Raw genomic sequence first — 21,823 nt, forward strand, 5'->3', positions numbered from 1 at the left:
CTGTTGTTGGTCAATGACAAATCTTTGTTTTCAGTGTACACATAATCACAATGCCCCTCTAGAAGCAGATCAACCAATATTCAATATCAATGCAATATCCTAATGTCTCCAGCAAGCTGTCATTTTCCACAAACTGCAGACAATACCCAGAGAGCCAAGAGGGAAATATCAAGCTTCATTAGAGACCCTTTCCCAGGTTTGCAGATCTTTGCAGATTGATCCGGCCACTTTGAGGGAGCTTTGACTCACTGGGTGAAGGACCCTGGTTTGCCCCCCGTAAGCCTGGATTCATTAGGGTCAGTGCTTGGTGAGATTGAAAGTGGAGGAGTTTTTGCCGTGCCGTCTTTAAAGGAAAATGACATTACATGAATAAGTGTGGAAAACCGGCAGTTATCTGTGGATAATTGACCTCAAGTACGCATCATTGATTTTTAGGAACGCTGTGGTGTTTTAGTGCTGCAGTTTCCGGTGGCAGTTAGATTGTTTGACATAAATGGAATGGGTTGAGGTTTTATTTACATGTACGAGGATTCAAATGATCATTTTAATAAGAATGTAGTGCATATCTGTATTCTTTAAAAACAGCATGTTTAAGCAGTGTGGTTCTTTTTTTATTTTAACTTTAAATTAAGATCAAATTATTAAATGTATTCACTCCTCTCTAAGCTCTGGACACTCAATTACTATTCTTAGCTCCAAATTAGCACAACATGCATGCAGTTTACAAATGTACCCCTCAAAATTTGAAGTAGCTAGATAAGATTAAGTCTTTGTGTTGATTGAAACCTCCACCTGACTTAAAGTTGTTGCAGCTTTAATGCATTTGATTGCTACAAACAGAAAAAAAGACTAGGCTAAAGGCTAAAGACCCTCAAAACTCTTCAAATACCGAACACCTCTGTTTGTTTATCATGCCAAACCTACACTAACCTATACTCTCTCATTAAAAGGAAAGAAAGAACTGGAAAAGCAAGTACAAGGGTGGCACAGCCAAGTTAAATGATCTGTCACTGCCTTAACAACCAGTTTGAATGTATGAGTAACCACTTCCTTCATTTTCTACTGATTAAGCATGTTTATTGTGGAGGAGGCAAAGATGATTAAGCTTTTCTCATATAAATCAGGCCAGACTTTAGTCAGTAGGCCAGTCAGCACAAATGACTTCCCAGATCTCAGACAATGCTGTCATCAACATACAGTATCTCTGTGATACTTGACAAATGTGGTTCTGTTTGTACTTTTCATTTTCAATAATGAAAAATGAACAAATGCTCTGAAAGCAAAGCCAGTTTATGTTGATTTCCCATCAGGAAATCAATTCAAAAGCAAGACACCAAATTTCCAAATCAATAGACGTCAAATGAACTCTGACTTCATTTTGATCAATGGATCCATGGATGTATATACACAGACAAATCCAAACTAGATAGGTCAACATTGTAAACACATGACGGCAACATGCTGCATAAATGCAGTGAGCAAAATATTAATACAAAACATTTTCATTTTTCCCACAGTACCCGCATGCAGTCTCTCCAGGTTGACTCAGTCCAGCGCTGGATGGAAGACCTCCGCCACATGACAGAGGTAGAATGTATGTGTGTCCTTCAGGCCAAACCCATCGGGGTGGAGGAGGACGCCCAGCAGGGAGAGTTGATCGTGGCCTCCGGAGTCGGTGCAGGGGATCACGTGGCCAGGAACAACCTGCAGACGCTTCTCCGCCGAGCATTGGTGGTCAGCACGGAGCTCGGCAAGATGTTCCAAAGATTGGAGAAAGGGCGCTGGCAGAGGGTTCACAGCACCGCTGTGAGGGCCAACTGTCACGTGCGATCACTGGTGCACGAGTACAGCACTGCCCGAAGCACACCACCTGAGATGCAGAAGGTGTGTTGTGAGGTGTGAAAATATGTGCTCAAGTCTAAGTCTGCAGTGATTTATGTTTTGCTTGGCTTATGAGTTCAACATTAGAAGGTCCAAAGTAATGGCATTACTTTCTAGTGAATGTTAAGTTGTAATCATATTCATCTCATAGACAGTGTCTATGATTATCGATTAAACAGCAAATGCTGGAACTACATAAGCTCAGGAGAAATTCTTTAATGCCGTTATCCAGATTTCCAAGCTTTGTTATCGTGACATAACGAGATACTCAAACTTATCATGAGCAAACAAAAGCATTGTTTTCTTTTATTAATATGTCAACATGCAGAGAACTTTAGCAACTGATTTAAGCTGAAAATGTCAACTAATCGAGGATCACACACCTTTTCCAGTTCCTCTATCCCCTGTGCCTGCCTGCTGTACAGTTGACCACTGTATATATGTAAGCCTATCACTTAATTAGCCATAGTGTAAATACAGCCATATCAAAACAGTAGAAAAAACATTCTTATGACAAATAATCAGATGGTTTGCTTTGAAACTCCCCCACAGAGCAGTGACTGTATGTCATGCTCTACTCTACACAACCTCATGAAGTCATTTCATTGTAATAAATTAGGCTCTTTCCTTATCTCCAGAAATCATTTTGTTTTTAAATAAATTAATCCGTTAACACATGAGAACCACTTTTGTTATCATGAGATAACGAAATAATTTACTACTCTGGATAAATGCAAAAGATAATTGCAAGCACAGCCGCGTCTGGCTTCTGTACAAAACATACAGACATTCTAATATTGTTCCATGGTGGTGGTCTGGTGATTGCAAAAGAATAACTATAATAATTGCCACAAATGTCAAAGCTCTTGAAAATAAATGCAGTAATGTTGTGCTGATTAAGATGCTGAGAATAGAGTACACGATAAATTACCACTATCTTAACAATCAAGCAATTAAAGAAAGATTTTAACTTCAATACAAAGCCGTTTATTTTTATCTGTGTGCTGCTTCTCTGTGTTTTATCATAGCATTATGTGTCCTTTTGTTGCAGTATGAGAAATCTCTGCTGGAAAAGTGTATGGAGCTGACCAATATTACAGAGAGGTAACACTCAACAAAGCTAACAGACACCATGAGGAAATATTAAAAAGGGTTTATGTGGAACTTAATTCTAAGTGTCCCTTCACCTGTAGGTGCCTTCACACCGATGATGAGTTCTTCCTGAAGTCCATGAGGGAGGCCATCCACGAGATCCTCACAGACGTCAGTGATTCCTTCAGCAACATGATTGATATGGCTTTAGCCAATGAGATCCGGGTATGCCATGAATCATAACCACCAGCTCTGAGATATTCACCCAATATATTCCTTCTTTATTTTTGTTTGAGCAAGTGTTGAAACCATTAGTGCTGATTTTTAAAGCAAAGTCATGAATGCACATCACCCCTGTTTTTTATGTAGGAGTGAAAATGGGGTACAAAGGCCTTGTAGGGTATGTTGCCATAACACATGATCATCTGTAGAGCACCAACATGAATTATAGTTTCACCATTCACTGGATTTCACAGACACACTATGGTTTTAATTGTCTTACATACAGTGCACTTTAACTTGGCTCAAATAGACACAATGAACTGGTATTTATATCAGAAAGAGAGGCAGTGTGTGTGTGTGTGTGTGTGTGTGTGTGTGTGTGTGTGCATGTGTGTATCAGTGAAACAATCAAGATAATGTTACCCACTTCATTCACTTACAGTATAATATGCTGAATGCAAATGTAAACATGCAGGGCAGGACTGCGTCATCTTTCAGTGAGCCCTAATGGATGCAGCACTTATCACTTTTTATAGGTCTAATAGCATAATTATGAAATTAAACACTTATTAGCATGCACGTGACCCACTTGACCTTTGATTCAGTCTGATCAGCTTTCAAAATGATTCTCCAGTGGACATGAAGCAAAGGACCAACTAATATCACTTAGCATAAACTGAAGAAAACATCCTGCAAATGTTCAATGGAAAGCAACAGACTTTCAAACATTGTAAGGATTATTTAAAAGACTGTATGATTCCAGAAACTCCATAAAAATAGTCACTATAAAGACACTAGAGCTGCAAAAACAATTAATTATAACTATAACTTCAATATAATTAATTATTTTGATAACGGATTACTCACCAGAGTCACTTTTTTAAATAAAAAATGTCAAAATTCTCTGATTTCAGCTTCCCAAAATCTGGTTTCTTTGTCCTCTGTGACAGTAAACTGAAGATCTTTGAGTTGTGAAAAAAAAGGTGTTTGAGGATGTCACCTTAACAGCGATAAAGATTTTTTTTTACCATTTTCTCACATTTTATTGACCGAACAACTAATCGATTAATCGAGAAAATGATGAACCGATTAATCAACAAATAAAATAGTTGTTAGTTACAGACCTAAGAGACACTCGAATTCAAAAGCAACAGCTTCTGACTGTGTGTATTCCACTTCTGACCCTTTGTAGGTCCTGATCAAACAGATTGATTCATCAGACAACGTTCACACCATCGGCAGTGCCATTAGCAACCTGCTGTCCCTCACCCAGGATGGACCTCAGCTCTGCAGCATCATTGCCAAGGTATTGTGGACATACGACTGGACTCTACTGCTTTGGTTTCTGTTCTGACTGAATGGAATTGTTTATTTGGGGGGAGATTCATTTCATGGCTGGGTTGGCCAATATGCATTGAAATGTGTCTGTCTGAGATGAACCTGTCACCACTGATGCATTAGATCGTGCTAAACCTGTGAGGCTGGAGATCTTGACGCCAGTAACGGGTCAGCTGCATGGTGTTATTATGTTCTTAGGTTTGCGACTTTCACATGAGCCTCCCACTCAGTCTTTGGCACAAGCAGCTGCATTTGATATCCCCACCTCTTCATTCCAGACACACCCCTGTTATGATCAGCTCCACCTTTTCCCAGTGTTGCAGACCAAGAGACCTGCAGCTATCTTTGTATACATGCCTCTAAAAGGCTATTTCCCTATGAGATAAGACAGGACAGACCAGACAGCAAGTCTCAATTGGACATTAGTTGGCCGGCTGCTTCCAGGATACTCTTGATAAGACTCTTCCTGGTGGCCCGCACACACGCACATACCTCCTTTACCGCCAGATTGTCCGATCAATTCTGTCAGCTCCCATTAAGAGTAAACATTGATCACAAATGCAGGTTGCTCATGCATTTTTACCTTTCAATCGGCACCACCTTACTTAACTCTTTGTGTAAGCAATGCTGGCCGAGCCCTCTGAGAGGCGTCTGAAGGAAACGTGCCTGCCAATTGTTGCTAATGAATACCCTATACAAAACATCCTGCACCTGCCATCTGAATTAATTAGGTAGCACCAGACTATCTGTCACACTCTCACATACACAACCTTTTACAGTAGTGTGTATCATCTGGCTCTTATTCAAGTTCTTCACTCATTATCATTTTGCGCAGCCTGCTGGCTGTACTCATTCACTCGTTTTCAATACTGCAATTAGCCGTTTAAATATTTGGGCAGGGCCCTGGTATTCCTTCTTCATCACTTCACCGGTGTTGCAGTTGATAGACAGTGATTAGTGGGTGAAGTACGGAGAGGAGAAGGGAGGTATGTTAAATGTGTGTAAATGTGTAAGTAGAGATCAATCATATCCAGACAATGGTTCAATAGATGATAGATGTCGATTTTAGGATTTATTCATGTCGGTTTTATTCTGCTGGAAGTACCAGATGAGAACGCTTCAAGTTGAACAGTATAATGGATGAAGCTCCCTGAGGGAAAATGACAGTGTTATGTGATTATCCCGTCTTGTGATTTATAGCCATCTAGTTAGCATGATGAAAATAGCAGATCATTTAGCTAATTGTTTGTTGCTAATATATATCGACTTCCATGACAGGTTTGTTGTTAGGTCATAAAGTCATCCCCTGGGTTTTGTAGAAGAACCGAGATGTAATTAATAAATTCATACTTTGAGGATCATCAAACATAAACTAGAGTTTGTTTAATGATAGATTTAAGTACTTAAAGCTACATTAATTGATGTTTTTGATTGCGTAGCTGTAAGCACACCGTTGGCATGTCATCGCCATATAAAGTTTATACGACAAACATGTTAGCCAACACATTATCATTCATTTGGCTCTGTTTGTGGACATATAGTGCAATGTGGGTTTATCACAGTTTTTTGTACAATGCAGCTGCCTGCTGCTTAAAGATATGACACTAATAAGAGGTGAGAGACTGAACTAAAACTGTAAAGTTGCAGATGGTAAATCCAAAACAATGAGCTGAAAGACGCTTAAAAACATCTTAAAACTGAAAGGAACTGCAGAGTCAAGCTTGTCACTCTATGTGACTCTTTACATACAGTACAAGTAATAATTTGATTAATTTGTTGAAAGTATAGATTACTGCAGCTTTAACAAAAACACAAAACAAAATGTTCTTTTATTTAGTATCGCAGGGATAAATTATAGATAAACATGATGATTTTAAGTAATTTAGATTTTCATTTTAAGCTGCACGTCTTTGGAGTTTAGATGGAAACAGAAGCACCAACAAGGCCAGGGACAAGATGCAAACTTTAGACATAAACAAGCTGGACTGGGGGTTCTGAAAAGAGAAATGCTTTATGAGCTGACAGTATTTAATACTGAGCCATGTGCCGCCTCATAAATCAAACAGCAGCTGGAGTATTGAGAGGGCCATTGTGTCATGGTGTACAAGCAGGTTTGCTGTCTCAGTGTTTACCCACTGTCATGATGGATACTGATCTGAATATGTCCATGTTGGCAGACTCATCATGTGTGTGTCCTTGCTCTTCTAACACTGAAAGTTTTAGACTGCAGGGTGTGAGAGCATGATGTGGATATAACAATATAACACAGGTCTGGTGAGCAGCAGTGTATCGTCAAAAGACATAGGTAGAGAGGGTGATGACATTTAGAAACACAGTCTAATGAAAGTGTTTTTCTTAGCCTAACAAGAATTATGATTAAGATTTGTCTTTTAGTTGAATCCTGTGAGGTCCTTGACTTCTATTAAATAAATGTTGTAAACTGCCTACAATTTCTTGCAACTCAAAAATTTGTGTGAGCAAGGCCAGAGCACAGAGTTCAATTCAGAAAACTATGAGATGGAAAGAAATTACACGCTGTGTGGGCCTGTACATGTAACCACACGGATAGAGAGGCATTTTTAGACAAGTAGTTGAGTTTCACATGATGATGTTAGTGCAGAAAGTGCCAAAAATGCATGAGTGTGAAAATAAATGTGTTTGATGGGCTTCATTGAAAGAATGAGGATGAAGTCAGTGGAAACAATCGAGCTGCAAGTTGTTTGATGGGGAAGAGAAAGAAACGACCAACATGTCCAACGATCTGTAAAAAGGAAAGCGGGAGAAAGTCTGTAAAGATGGAATAGACAGAAAGGTGAAAATATAGCTATAAATGTAGCTAAATACTATAAAACTATGTTGATTTAAAACTAAAGAACTAAAGCTCAAAAGTGCATCAGACCATTTTGATTCTCCACAGTCTCCCTCTGAGCATTTATTTTGAAAGCTAACACAACATTTGCATCACAGAAAAAAACAACAGGATCAACAGCCTCTTCATCACTACCTGAACACAGATTGAATGAGCCTGTGAGCCTCTCTGGAGCTTCAAGAGGTTTACTGAAAACTGTCGCTTGGTCTGTTGGCAGTTCTTCCAGGTATGGCGGTGGAGCAATATTGCGTAGGCAGCGAACAGGGAAGAGCGGTCAGGCTGGAGGGCAGCATGATTATTCGCTACAAGCCCCAGCAGCATGTCCGTTGCAGCGTATTAGACATGCCAGCCCAGTGTAATGGTCTTATTAGGATAATGGTGGTAGTTACAGGCTTTGTTTCCCTCCAGGTAATTCTATCTATCTGCACACTGAATAGGATTCAATACCTGCAAGTGTTTTTTTGTCAGAGGGTTGCTGTAGTGTAGACGTGGAGCCAATACAGGAGCTATTTTTGTTTGTTTACACCAAGCATCATCCAAAAGAAAATGTTCAGCTATTACGGCCAGCAAACCATCCTTTCACTGCTCTGTTTTTCATTCATGAAATATGTATATTTTGGCTTTTTCTACCCAACATGATAGATTGTGTGAGCCATTTGATAGGTTCTGTGTTTGGCAGGCTCACTGAGTAAAGCCGGCCAAATCCATCGGTCATTTCAGGTCTCCAGGCCTTTTTAAAACCGGAATGCTGCTATTGGCTTAGATCTGCGGGACCTGTTGGCTCTCACATCACAGTCCAGCAAGGAGCAATTTGATCTATCATTTTGCACAATCATGCGTGCTTCAAGACAAGAGCCGACCATGACGTACGGGGTATAATTTGGTGGTGAAAGCTAATGTAGGCCTGCGAGTCTTGAAAGGGCTGGACTTGTAATGAAAGTTGGTTTGAAAAACCACGACCACCTTTTTGTCCCGCATCAACTTATGATGTGGAAAACTTACAGGAGGACTTATTGCATCAAACAGTGTCCACTAGACAAATAAACAAAACAAAAATCTTCATGCAAGAATGCAACTTAGGGTCCTTCATTATATGGCGTTGGTGGTCATTTCTCATAGAAAATTTCTTCCAAACTGCTGGCTCTAAAGCATTTTTCATTACATTAACAATATATGAATATGCAACTCTCATAGAGAGTCATCTCTGCCTATTATCATTATATTTGCAATCTGGAGCCTCACTGCTAGTTGCCTCTAAATCTTACACACCGGACCTTTTAAAGTTTAGATGATAATGCAGTAGTCACTATAGGAGGGCATTGCACTTAGCAGAAAACAATAGAAATATGTTGTCAATTAACATTTTACTAATACATCAATCTTTGGGGACCTGCCAGGTATTTTCATTTACAACATTTCCTCCTCGTGTTACCTGAAAACAGCTGGCTGGCGTCATATTTCTTTCTTGTTTTATACAGTATCTGGAATAAGTTGTTCTGTTTCCTGTTTTGGGGGCTGATGGCCTGGTTGTATGAAGTTAAGGTAGCAGCCACAAAGTAAAGTCACACTCATGTAACAAGAATTCAGATAGAGGACAGTACAGCAACGAAAAAAAAAATGAATGAGTGGAGTATGAGCTCAGCCTCAGCTAAATGCTGTTTACAGTCATGGTGTGACTATTAAACAGCAGGACAGGATTAACACAAATTTAGCTACACCTGTATCTCGCCATAACTTTGAACCATGTGTGTACGGCAGCTTTTGATTTTTTGAACACATGTTTTTTTACTTGTTTTTTTTATTGCAGACTGCAAAATACATGTACTGTATAGAATAAAATAACAGAACAGATCACCGGGGGCAATACATATGTTCATATATAATGTGGGTGGGTTCACTTTATGTTTAGAGTTACTGATTTGTTTTTTTCAGTTTTAATTTGGAAAACAAGTTTACCTGTTCGTCATTAAATGAAATTTCCAGTCCTGTCTTGGTCACACAGTGTAACGATAGTTTTAGGGTGTTAAATTAAGGTCCGTTAACTTCAAGTCCGTTACAGTTTGTTATAGTCACGACAGGTTATTCTTCCTCCTTATTATCATCCCTCTGAACCATATCCATATTCAATGCACCTTTTGTAGCTTGATAAATGTCTGAATCCCCAAAGAAAAAGTCAATCTCTAATTTTATGAACTCATTTTAAATTGAAAAACTTTTTGCAAACAGCAGCTTCAGCGTATTCAAGGCACAAAGACTTTACTGTTGTGTGGACAGACAATGCTAATCACAATTTAGGATCAGTGCGGATTTATGAATCTCTGTAGTTCTTTCCTGAGGCACAAACATCAATTTACATCGTCTTCCTCCACAGGAAGGAGCTGTGGTCGCCCTGTTTAAGATCTGCAGGCAGGACCGCTTCAGAGATCTCTACGCTCACGCTCTGAGGACTGTGGCCTCCATCTGCTGCGTGGAGGAGGGCATCAACCAACTGGACAAGGTAAATCTCATAAACCAGTTGTGAATGGTACATGTACATGTACTTTACTGGAGTATTTCCAATTTCTGCAACTTTGTACTTCTATTGCACTACAATACTGGGAAATATTGTGCTTTTTACTCCACTACATTTGTTTGGTGTATTATGTGAGTGTATTATTTTGAAATGGGCCATTCTGCATAATGAAAGCTTTTACTTGAGTAAAAGACCTGAGTTTGTCTGCCATCTCTGCACACACACTCTTAAATGTTGATGACAGATGTGAGAGACAAACACAAATTAATATGATATTATAACAGGAAGGAAAAGAGAAAAACAAAAGTCAACATCACGATAATCAGAGCTGATTGGACAACTTAATTTAATACAATTTATTATTTATAGGGACAATTTCCACTGATGCATAGATGAACTGTAAATGAGCCATGGTTGGCCTTAAAGGGACATTTCCATCTGTATTTCATGAGAAGATATAAAAGAAAATAATTAAAACAGGACACATGAGCAGTAATTCAGATTTTCTTGCAATGGAAAATGGGTATGTGGATGTGCAGAAGACAGAGAGAGAAAGAGAGAGAGAAAAACAGACATCATTAATCTCAAGTAAGTACAGTACTTCCAGTAAAATACCTTGGCTCCCTGCAGTCCAGACAGATTATGTTAACACTGATCAGCTGAAGTTATAGCCCAGACAGGCAGCTGTTCTTCTTTCCAGCAGTACACTATAGTCTCTCTACTGTTGCACACATTCAGCCGTGCTCTCACTTCCCATGTTATGTTATGTTATGACTGGCTACTCACAGACAGTTTATTTTCACAGGTGAATATGAGCCAACAATGGCGATGGGAGGAGGTTTGACTGCACAGGAACAAAGCGTGTGATCATAGACTCGGGAACGGTTAGATCAGCAGGGAAAAAAGGCATTTGTATCTTTACTGTGCAACGTTTAAACAAAATATCCATACCTACACTTTATAGCATCTTGGTAGAATTACCATTAAAATCTTGAGCCAGTGCAGCTGGTGTGAGAAAGATTAAGATCACTTTTCTTAAACTGTCAGGGGGATCTTCTTCAGTCATTCCCTGAATAGGATACACTCATTTATGTGATTTTACCCTCAATACTAGCAGATTTGATTGGAAAATGCAGTGGAGAAACTCTTAACAGCAAGTGCAAAAACGCACTTTTTGTTTGTGTCTCATAATAAATAATTGATCTTACATGTGGCACCTCTGTAGCTGTGGTTACTTTTTTAGGGAAACGTTTGACTGCAGTAGTTGAGTTCTGCAGCTTTCTATTTACTTGATTAAATTTTCATGAATGAGTTCACCAAGTTCAGTTACGTCAGGGCAGCCGAACCATTAATCTCTGCTGTATAATTTTAGAATAGAAAACGGTGAGAGAATAAGCATCATACGGTGTATAGGTTATGTGTTTTTTTCCCCCCTGATGACAGAATTATACATATACAAAGTGATGAGTCATGATTTACCATGAGCCTTCATAGTTTGCAGAGATGAGATCATTAGATAGGACCTCCTGACCGCTGAGCTGACAGGTCAAACATCTAGACGTGAATGGCTTCTCACTGTCTTTGTGTGTGTGAAGGAAAGGAGGTGAGACAGGGAGAGGGAAAGCTAATGATACATCCTTCTTTGTCTTATTTGTTTGTTCTCTATTGAGAATTCAACCAAAATAAACAACAGACGCACCTGTGTCAAGCAAGCGTTTACCGAAAGACAAATATAACCTGATTCCGGCGAATAATGATGCCACAACGGTGTCTGTGTTCACATATAGAGCAGCTGGGACAGCATGAATCATCCAAGTGTGAAAACTCTTTAACGGGAACCAAAGTCCGCCCCAGATTAGCAGCCTCGTTCCCGGGGGAGAGGCTGTCAGGCAAGTCTACGCTACCAACCGCTCACCAGTGATCGTTCAGGCTTGAGAAACACAACTGTCACTGTTGAAGGGTGATCGAGAAATGGGGGCCGGTATGCATCTGCACTGCTTATTGGTGGATATACTCCATAGTTCTTAGCTTTATCCACAACTGCAACATTATGTAATTATACGACAGCGAATGGAAAGAGTATTGATTATGAACACAGCTGCTCAAGAGGTATAAAGAACTATGTTTGAAGTAGTATGGAGGATTATCAATGGCAATATTGTGTCAGACTGAAAGTTAAAGTTTATGTGAAAGCTACACTAGGACACCCTTAAGGAGATGGACTTTAGTTCAGTCCTAAAATATAAAATTAAATTATATACCATGATTGCCATAAAGTGTACCACACACCAGACGTGCCATACAGATAGAGAGCGTAGTCCAGATACGGAAGCCTGGATGTGGAAATTCAAGAGGTTAATGGTATAAAAAACTTTAAACTGTAAAAAGTTCTTAAATTTTGCAAACTAACCCTAATAATGCAGAATTTCCACCTCTCTAAGTTTTCATGAAGTATATACTAAGAAGAAAAGGAACACATTTCTTTAATGTGTAGCTTTAGGATTCTGCTCTTTTGTTCCTGGAGAGAACAACAGTTCAACACTTTCTATGGTCACAGGCTGAGATATGACAAGATATATCAAAACTTCCAAATGAGCAGTCACTTTAACTTTGTTATTACTCTTAAAAATGCAGAAAGTTATTTGGCATTGGCCCTGACAATAAACTGAATGAAATACATCCGGTGAGGAGTTTGGGAATATCCTATTTTAGGGAGGAGGAAAGAAGGAGGAGGTGCGGGCAGGGACGGTAGATGAACGGGGGTGTGGAGAGTGGATTGTTCCACGTCAGTGGGTCGCGCTGGCACAGTGCTGCTGACGTCCACGGAGACAAAAATAGGGAATTGCCCTGTGAAGCTCGGCGCACTGATGCTCGTCAGCAGATAAGACTGACAGGTGTGGCTGAGAGCTGGTGGTTTGTCTCACTCTGTCTCTAAACTTTTGTTTTCAGGAGCTGACGGAAGCCAATCATCAAAAACATTCATTTTTATCGTGCAATAATGAGTGTGGTTTAAAAGTTATGCACTAAAGAAAACAAAATCTTTTCACCGGGACATAATTTAGGTGCCCATCACCAGCCTGAAAAAGACAATCCTGCAGTTTATGACTACTTTTAATTGATAGTATGGATGGTTTCCAGAGTGTGTGCTCATTTTCAACACTTTCACATATGCATGACTTGTTAAGAACGACTGCCGACAGATGCAGAGTAACGTACAGCAACTGTAGCAAAGTTTGTTTAAACTGTGCAATACTGCCCTCAAGTGCATAAAGATCTTCTCTACACGTCCATCATTTTCTATGGACTCTATATTATAACACTAAATCGCATGCACGTACAAGAACAAAACACAAAAATAGATAAATATGACCTCATACCCACAAATAAACTTATGCTTGAACAAGAATTACATTTCCTATAACTAAAATAACTCTGAGCTCCTCTCCAAACCTGATCCACACACACCCCGGGGTTAATGCCAGCCAGATATACAGGAGTTTCTCAGCGGCACATTCACCCTGGAGGTGGCTATTAAATCGGGAGTGGTGTGTTTTAATTGTGATGGCTTTATAGCCAGAGCTGCAAGTTCCAGCCAAGCTGACACCATGGACACTTAACTTGTCTGGATGGCCAGTGATGCTGCAGATGTTTTGTCCACCCTGCAGTGTTGAAATGTTCTCTACTATTCTCCGTTTAAATGACCTTATTAAACACTCATGATTTTGTATATTTTAACTTTTTTAAAAAACTTTATTTTAGTTAATTTGACATTAAATCAGACAGAAGAACAAGAATGTCAAAGATGACAGTTAAAGCCAATGCTTGACCAGAGCATGGTCCTTGGTGTCCAGGTAACAACTAGTATCTTAAAAGGCTAAGTCTTAAAAGGCCTTGAAAAGCATTTTATGTAATTGCGTATAGGAGCGTACTGATACCTTGACCAACAAAGCAGCACAGTACTTATACAGTACTACATGATCTCAGTAATATCACTAAGGCAAATTCCAAATCAGGTGGTAAGTTTACTTGTTTTATTGAAAAATACATGGGTTATTTGATATTTTATTGTGAAAAGATAACTTTGTACAGAAGAAACACACACACATATTAAACACTGACAAGCACAAGTCAACACCACTGGCTCTAGTCTGATGGGCATGAGATCTTCCAAATATACAGTGTTTTTTTGAAATACATTAATCCAAACTGCACTTTAAATTAATTAAACTATGGATTCTAGGTTGATTTTAAAACCTCCTGGTAGCCAGTGGTTCATGTTTAATTTTGTACAATATGGAACTCAACTAACTAAAGGGTCGGCTAGGGTTAGGGTTAAATTCAATATAGCTTTGTAGTGAACTTAATTTAGCCTTTTTTATTTTCAAGGTAATGTAGTGTTCTGCCCAGTTCATTCAGGAAAATAACAAAGAGGGAGATCCACACAGCGACCATTTATTCATAATTGCTTATCCTCATCAGGGTCACAGAGAGCTAGATACTGAGGTTGGGTACACCCTGGACAGATAACCATTTCATCACAGAGCTGACACATATAGACAAGCAACCATTTACACCTACAGTCAATTTAGAGTCACCAATTAACCTCCATGATGAAGCCCAATACCTGGAGGGAACCCACACAGACCCCAGCCATAAACTCCCCTCATTTAACAAATGATTTAGTTTGAAACAAACTTATTTGTTAAATACAACTCAATGCAAGCAATCAGTAGTGAAGTTGTTGTTGGGTGTTAGGTGTAAACTAGGTGTAACATGAACAAAGGCAAAACTAAACAATGAAAACCAAAGTGGGTGCATGAAAAGTACCAGCCTTCCAGGAGGGAACAACACTTACTGTCTGAAGGCCTACAGCAGTTAGTAGCAACAGATGTCTCTGATGTCTTATGCTGTAATATTTATTGAAGCTGGGCCAAGGAGAATTAGAGACACTCAGTGCCTGAGTCGGTCTCACATTCTGCTGAACTCATCCTGGTGGATAGACTTTAAACCCCAAGATAACACCACAAATACTATACACCCAGAATTAGTCAAAGAGAATGTCTTTACCCATGTTAGTGTTACTGCCAGCACATTCTAGTCTGGAGACACTGTTGTCTGTTTATGTTAATGAAACATCAACGGCAGACTATCTATTATGTCTAGAAAGGCAACATTCAGTTCCTTCGACCCTGGTCACAACAGTGTTGAGATAGACTGGCACCTACTGTTCTCAAGCAAAGCCAGACAACTAAAATTGCCGAGGACCTCAAGGCCCACATGTGACCTTGTGTAAACTAAGGATCCGAATCCTAAGGATAGTGTAATATAGGCAGTGCTCTGGTTGTTCCTTGTTATATCCCTGGTGTTTTCATTCAACATCCTAAAACAGATGACTGTTCATATATTAATAATAGATTATAATAAATGATTATATGGTACCTAATGTGTCCTGTATGTTGTCTGATGTGAAGGTGGATGGGATCCTGTGCCTGGCGGACATCTTGACTGATGAAACCAGTGTGGAAGCAGCCAGGGCCGAGGCAGCGGCAGTCGTGGCTCAGATCACCTCCCCTCACCACACGTCTACGCAGCACCTCGCCAGCTTCCTGGAGAGCATGCATGACATCGTCACCGCACTCATCAGTGAGTGGACGTGAAGCTGAGCATGTAAACCTGATCTTTGACTTATCGTGGGCCCGAACCAAGCATTGTTTGGAGACACAGGACTTGTTCATTTAATTTTAATGATTGGGAAAACTAAAATTACTGGATTTCTTTTATTTAATGTTTAATTTAAAGGTAATGTTTTAGCCCTCTAGTGGAGTTATTGGGCTGTTTTTAGATGAGTAGGCCCTAATTTTGTGCATAGTCCACTAAATGTGACAAACTATTCCACAGATCTACAGGTGGTGGTATCACACGAAGATATATGGCAACAAATGCAGTGAAGACTGCAAGCCTGTGAAAATTGATATAAACAATACTGGTCTGAAAACATCTGCACATTTTTTACGAAGAGGAAAATTCACTCGACATATTTTCTTAGACCTTGAACATACGAACATGTGACAGACTTAATGTAAACATAACTTTTGTTTGTTGACAGGAAAACTCCATAAGACCCCTTTAGTTTTAACATTATAATTAGTATAGGTCTGACTTTGGGGTTATTTTAGTTTAGTTAATAAAAATAGAAGTTCAGAGCTGCAAATAGTATATAATACAGAAAGTACAGTTAGTAAAAAGTCATTTTAAGCTTGTACTTTTTCAATAGTACCTTTCATACAATCCATAGAATGACTACTGCAGGTTGTTTTCTGTTTGTGCCTGAATATATCTCACCTCGGTATCTTACTGACTTCCTTTAAATCTCTATAAAACTCAAAACTACGAAACTACAAAAAAGTGTAATAAGTGATGTGGTACATGCTCCATGGTTCACTTGATTGCATATTAGTTATTGCATACTTATATTATGTTGTGTTAGAATCACTGTACTTGAGTATTGAGTGAGTATTGTCCTATGCTCACAGAGTTGTGCGAGAGTGCCTCCTGTGGTGAAGTTTTCCTTCTGGCGTCTGCAGCCTTGGCCAATATCACTTTCTTTGACAGCATGGCCTGTGAGATTCTCCTACAGCTCAACGCCATCCAGATCCTGCTGCAGGCCTGCAGAGACCGCCAGAGAGTCGACACACCCTACTCCAAAGACCAGGTACATGAATTTATCTGATTTGGTGTAAAATGTATATTTTCTCCAGTTGGCAAAAGCAAATGTATGTGCGTCAAATCTTTTTGATTCTTTTTATTTTTTCTTATTTTAATCTCAGGTGGTGACAATCTTGGCAAACCTGTCAGTGTTGGAGCAGTGTGCCTCTGAAGTCCTGCAACAACAAGGTAAAAATGTTATCAAATGTTATGTTTTTATTGACAAAACTGCCACTGGATGAAAAACACTACCTTGTATTGAACCACTTACGACGATCACATACAAGCAAAAAAAAGTATGTGTAATTTTTATTTAATCCTCAAGGTGGCAGCATCAGATAATATCTGTGAAGTAGCCAATCAACCACTGAGTTTATGCAAATATTTAAAATATTTGTATTTCTGCTCTTAATTGTGAGGTCATCCTGGGAAACATATTCCATTGTTTAGATTAGATGCATATGTTTTCAGTATGGCTCTGTGTCCCTCAGTCGTTTAATATTTGTGGATGAATTGTATGGTCTTGCTCTTGTCTGGCTTTAGTGTTACATATTTACAAAATCAGATCATAGAGTGAGTACTCAGAACTATTTCTTCTTTTGCAATCTGCACAGTATGTTTGAAAATCACCTTGTTACAGTTTTTGACCCTAAATTGTTTAGAAGTGGAGTGGTTGGAGAAAAAAAAAGTATTATGTGCAACCACCTGAAGGCCTGAGTGATTATGCTGTTTTTTTTTTTAATAAAAGAAAATTGACTTTTGTATTGAGTGTTTTTTGGACTATTGATTTTGCTCTCTAACTGCACTTTTTGTCTAAATCCTTTTTGTTGTGATGTGTGTGAGGTCTGGCTCCTTTCTAATTCACCTGAGCACTTTGTTCTGTCTGAGTCTGTAATTTTTCTTGTGTCTATGAAGTTTCAAACTCATCTGTTTGTTGTTCTGTTTGGTTTCTATGTTTCTGACTCTGTTGCACTGGTTTGACTTCCTATAATTTAAGTTTTTTATTTGTCTCCTGCTTGTCTGTTTATTGTCTTCATTTTATTGTATTACAGTACAGTAGTGTCTTACAGTACATGTAGGTAAGGTGTAGATATCTTTCCTGTTGTTGAATCTCCTGTTCCTTGTTGACACTTTTGATTCTGTAGTTTCCTAACTGAAGAATATGTACTATATATTATGTCTTTTAGGAATAGAGCGACTACTGCTGCTACTGGGAGAAAAGCCGTCTTCCGCCAGTCCATCGGAGGGCGCCGCCTGTGAGCGCGTTCAGCAGAAAGCTGCTGTCACACTGGCCCGTCTTAGCAGAGACCCTGATGTGGCCCAAACAGCCATCCAGCTAAAAGGTAGTGCAGAATTTAATTTATGCTTCATTGAACAGTATTGATGAACACTGCAAAGAAAAGTTGACAGAAACAAACGTGCCGAAAAAACATAATAAAACAAAGCTGGACCTTGAATTGAGCCTTGAGGTACTCCATGCGTAATTACAGACTAAAAAACAACCAACCAAACGATGAACTGGACATGATGTCCTAAGGCTGCATCTTCTGGAAGCTTGAATATGTATATAAAAATATGTATAGAAAAAAACATGTCTCACATTATTTCATAGGTCCTTCTTCTATCAGTGGACAGAAAGAACCTTTACTTCAATATTAAATCTGCTGTATGTTCCTTCCCGACCTCTTTGTCTCCTGGGAAGCAGCTCTATGAATCTTTATGAATGCTTCATGAAACCCCCATAGTTTGATGAATGGAGATTAACATATTCTATACTCCATAACAGAATAACGTATTTTTTATTTATTTTCTTCTTTTGAATTAAAGTAGAAGTGATACCATTTTTGTTTTATTTTATTTTAAGCATAGAGGGATGTGTACAGAAAATCAATTCAAAAGAAATAATTTGTCAGCGACTAAACTGCTCTGCACCACTGTTTAGAGTTGATATCAGTGTGTAAGAATGGGAAGAGCTTGTAACTGAATTTTTCCTCTGCCGTCTTTAGCTGTTCCTCGTCTTATTGAACTGTGTCGCTCCCCTACTGAGAGAAATAACAGCGACTCAGTGCTGGTCGCTTGCCTGGTAGGTACAAAGCGTGTATCTATTAATGTGTGTGTACATGCATGCAGACCTATACATATGTGAAAATGACTCCATGTCATGAATACAAATATGTCATTCAAACATTCAAACTGCCTATTTCAGTCGTGCCCTTAAAATACTATATATTTTCAGCGGCACTTACTATACAGTACAAACTTGGGGCATTATATCACAGGCCTACACATGTAACATCAGTGCACCAAATGACTGTCCAATTTAATTACCTCCACAGGGCAATATCTGAAAATTGAAAATATATCACAACCTCAGTATCTTTAAGCCATGTTGAGATAGCTGACCGGTGCACATCATCTCAAACATTGTATGTTTAAATATGTACATATCATAAATAATATTCCAGCTCGTACTTTATCATTCACTCATTCTGATCATAATTATTAAGACCAGATCTTAGGGCTGCTGAGGGGATTTGAAGCGCATAATGGTCAGGAGCCTAATTGGGCTGCCTCACTGCGCCCTGAAATGCCGCCTCCTTCGCCATAACCACACTCGTCTGTCTGTTCAAATTAATGTGATTCTATTTTATCCTTTTAGCCAAGGGTTAAGTAGAGCATTTGTAGGTGTTGAATTTCTACATTTAAAGGACGCTGAGCTTTCACAAATCATGGAAATGTTGAAGGCTCTCCTGGCTGAGACATCACACACATTGCTGATGCACTTGTGAATCATAAAAGATATGAATATAAGATGTGCTATTGAAATACACTGCTGGCGGTCTCGTACGACTGAATTTAGTGAAGCACCACTACAATTTCTTGTTGTTCACTTTAAACTTGCAGACACGTTTTTTTATTTATTTATTTAACCACATTAAGTGTGCATAGTTACAATTGAATGTGTTTTCATAGAGTGTGATCTTAATATGATACACTGCATATGTGTTATATATGTGCATAATGGTGTGTGTGTGTGTGTGTGTGTGTGTGTGTGTGTGCGTGTGTGTGTGTGTGTGTGTCTTCAGGCTGCCTTGAGGAGGCTGGCAGCAGGGTGTCCAGACAGCATAGAAGCAGCCGACCACCAGCAGCTGATCAAACCACGGCTAGTCGACTCTTTCCTGCTGTGTTCCAACATGGAGGAGAGCTTTGTATGACAGCCTGCACACCGAACACTGATAGTGGAGACCTGAACTTGTGTACATGATCATGTGCATGTACCGTCTCATGACACAAAGAGGACTAATGAGCGGATTCACTCCAAAACATTGGATCTATTTCCTGGCTGGAGCTTTGGTTTGTCACTTCATGTGTTGCTGAGATTTTTTTTGTCCAATTATCATACTGGAGTTTTGGAGGAGGGAGTGAAACTGCTTTGTGTCAGTTTGAATGGATGCACAAAACATCTAGATGTAAATGTACATAAATATGTTGCAGAGAGCAACTCTATGATGACATAACATGCAATGAATGTGTACGGTGTTCTTGAAAAAAGGTCATTAGTTTGTTTTATTCCACTGGGAATTTCATATCAGTAATAATATCAGTAATTTGTTTGTATGAGATGGTGCTACTTTTTTTTGAAAATGAAAGTATAATCTGTTCTGAAATGAAACACTTTATATGCTACCACTGTGCAATTTTTTAGATCTTGTCTAAAGACATTGTATCCAAAGAATTTTGGCTATCTGAGAACAGCGAAAGATCCTTCACATGAGTGGATAGGGCAGTAAAATGACACAAATGATCATGTGAAGCATTTAGCATTGGAGTATCAGGATGCTTGTCTGCCTAAATTCTTCTCAAGTCTTTCATGGCTGGTCTGTTAAAGTTTTAAATCAGCAGCCACTTTATTTGGATAAACATTTGCAGCTAAAGTATTACAGTTGGATGAACATGTTTCTAGTTTGATTGTTATTTGACTACCTTAATTGAGAGGGCACTATAAGTATTTAAATTTTTTGATTGAGGCATATGGCAACATTATCTATAGTTTGTTAAAGTGCATTGTATGGCATGTTGAGTTATTCGCTTGATTGTTATTTGCCATAATTCTCAAATATCATATTTGCCACTGGAAAATGAATCTATAAAAAATGGTTATGAATTTGAACATAGAAATGCTTTTTTTATTTAAAGAGAATGACCATTATTGTATGCCATGCATGGAATAAAGGCAATCATCTATCTCATGTTCAGTGTATGTCATTATAGTCAATTACTGTTATACAGTATATGTGTGGGACATTTGTATGTTTCAGTTTTACATAAAGTAAATCTGTACAATGGTACTGAACTCAGAAATAAACAGTAAGCATAGTTAAAAATGTTTGTGCTGATGAAACAAATAGAAATTCAAAGGAGACGTGCAGAACTGAATAAAGGAGAAGGAGAAGAGAAACTAACTGGTGTCACAATGTGAAAGGAGTTGCTCATAGTGACAAACCTAAAGAGAATTATCATCCAAGTAAAAGAAAATGGAAAAACACATTGGTTCAAATGCAATCTTGAAACCAATATGGTATTATCTAATGACAATGTAGCTTTTTTTTTATAGCTGTATTAGCAAAATACATGTGGTATTGGTGTATTGTGTGGTATTGGTATTGTGGTAAAACAATCTGGTTGTAGACAGATGTTTGAAACATCCAGATAACACACAGCCCAGAAATATTAAACCGAGATGCTAAATAGTAGGCTCCAGGATCACTCTATAACGGGATGTATTAATAGGGTAATGTTTCATACAAAGTTTTATGTATTAGCTTTAAAGGTGATGATGATGCCAGTGTTATGTTCATAACTTGTTCCAGATTCTCCTAAAAAAATCACATCCTGAAGGTTGAGGGTGAAATTTTAAGGCTAACTTTCTAGATTAACTCTATTAACTCGAGACATTTGAAGCATCTTTGAACTTCTATTTATTTATTGTTTATTTATTATTATAGAGGACACTGCCACATGCCAAATGCCACATCCAGAATAACCAGCAGATAGCTCCACCTTAATGCAGAATGAGTGAATTCGGGGTCCATGCAGCTAAAGGTCCTCCAAGGGCGCCCCAACCTCCAGCTACCTCAGAGGAACCATGCTCATACATTCTGTGTCTGTCACAAATGCAGACACAGAGATGAGAAAAGGCTTTG

At 38.8% G+C, this 21,823-nt stretch overlaps 1 protein-coding gene across 2 annotated transcripts in view; it reads left to right on the plus strand.

The window, feature by feature from the left end:
- insc (INSC spindle orientation adaptor protein) overlaps nucleotides 1–20,869 on the plus strand; it is a 52,605-nt gene extending 31,736 nt beyond the window's left edge. For both annotated transcript variants that reach the window (XM_019262379.2, XM_019262380.1), the window contains exons 3-13: nucleotides 1,518–1,884; nucleotides 2,933–2,985; nucleotides 3,075–3,198; nucleotides 4,388–4,501; nucleotides 9,774–9,899; nucleotides 15,386–15,557; nucleotides 16,448–16,626; nucleotides 16,742–16,808; nucleotides 17,807–17,962; nucleotides 18,626–18,702; nucleotides 19,706–20,869. In XM_019262379.2, coding sequence (XP_019117924.1) covers nucleotides 1,518–1,884; nucleotides 2,933–2,985; nucleotides 3,075–3,198; nucleotides 4,388–4,501; nucleotides 9,774–9,899; nucleotides 15,386–15,557; nucleotides 16,448–16,626; nucleotides 16,742–16,808; nucleotides 17,807–17,962; nucleotides 18,626–18,702; nucleotides 19,706–19,834 — 1,564 coding nt within the window. In that variant the 3' untranslated portion in view covers nucleotides 19,835–20,869. The remainder of the gene's footprint in view (nucleotides 1–1,517; nucleotides 1,885–2,932; nucleotides 2,986–3,074; nucleotides 3,199–4,387; nucleotides 4,502–9,773; nucleotides 9,900–15,385; nucleotides 15,558–16,447; nucleotides 16,627–16,741; nucleotides 16,809–17,806; nucleotides 17,963–18,625; nucleotides 18,703–19,705) is intronic.
- Nucleotides 20,870–21,823: the final 954 nt, after the last annotated feature.

The sequence above is a fragment of the Larimichthys crocea genome, chromosome X (assembly GCF_000972845.2).
Source record: "Larimichthys crocea isolate SSNF chromosome X, L_crocea_2.0, whole genome shotgun sequence".
NCBI lineage: Eukaryota > Metazoa > Chordata > Actinopteri > Sciaenidae > Larimichthys > Larimichthys crocea.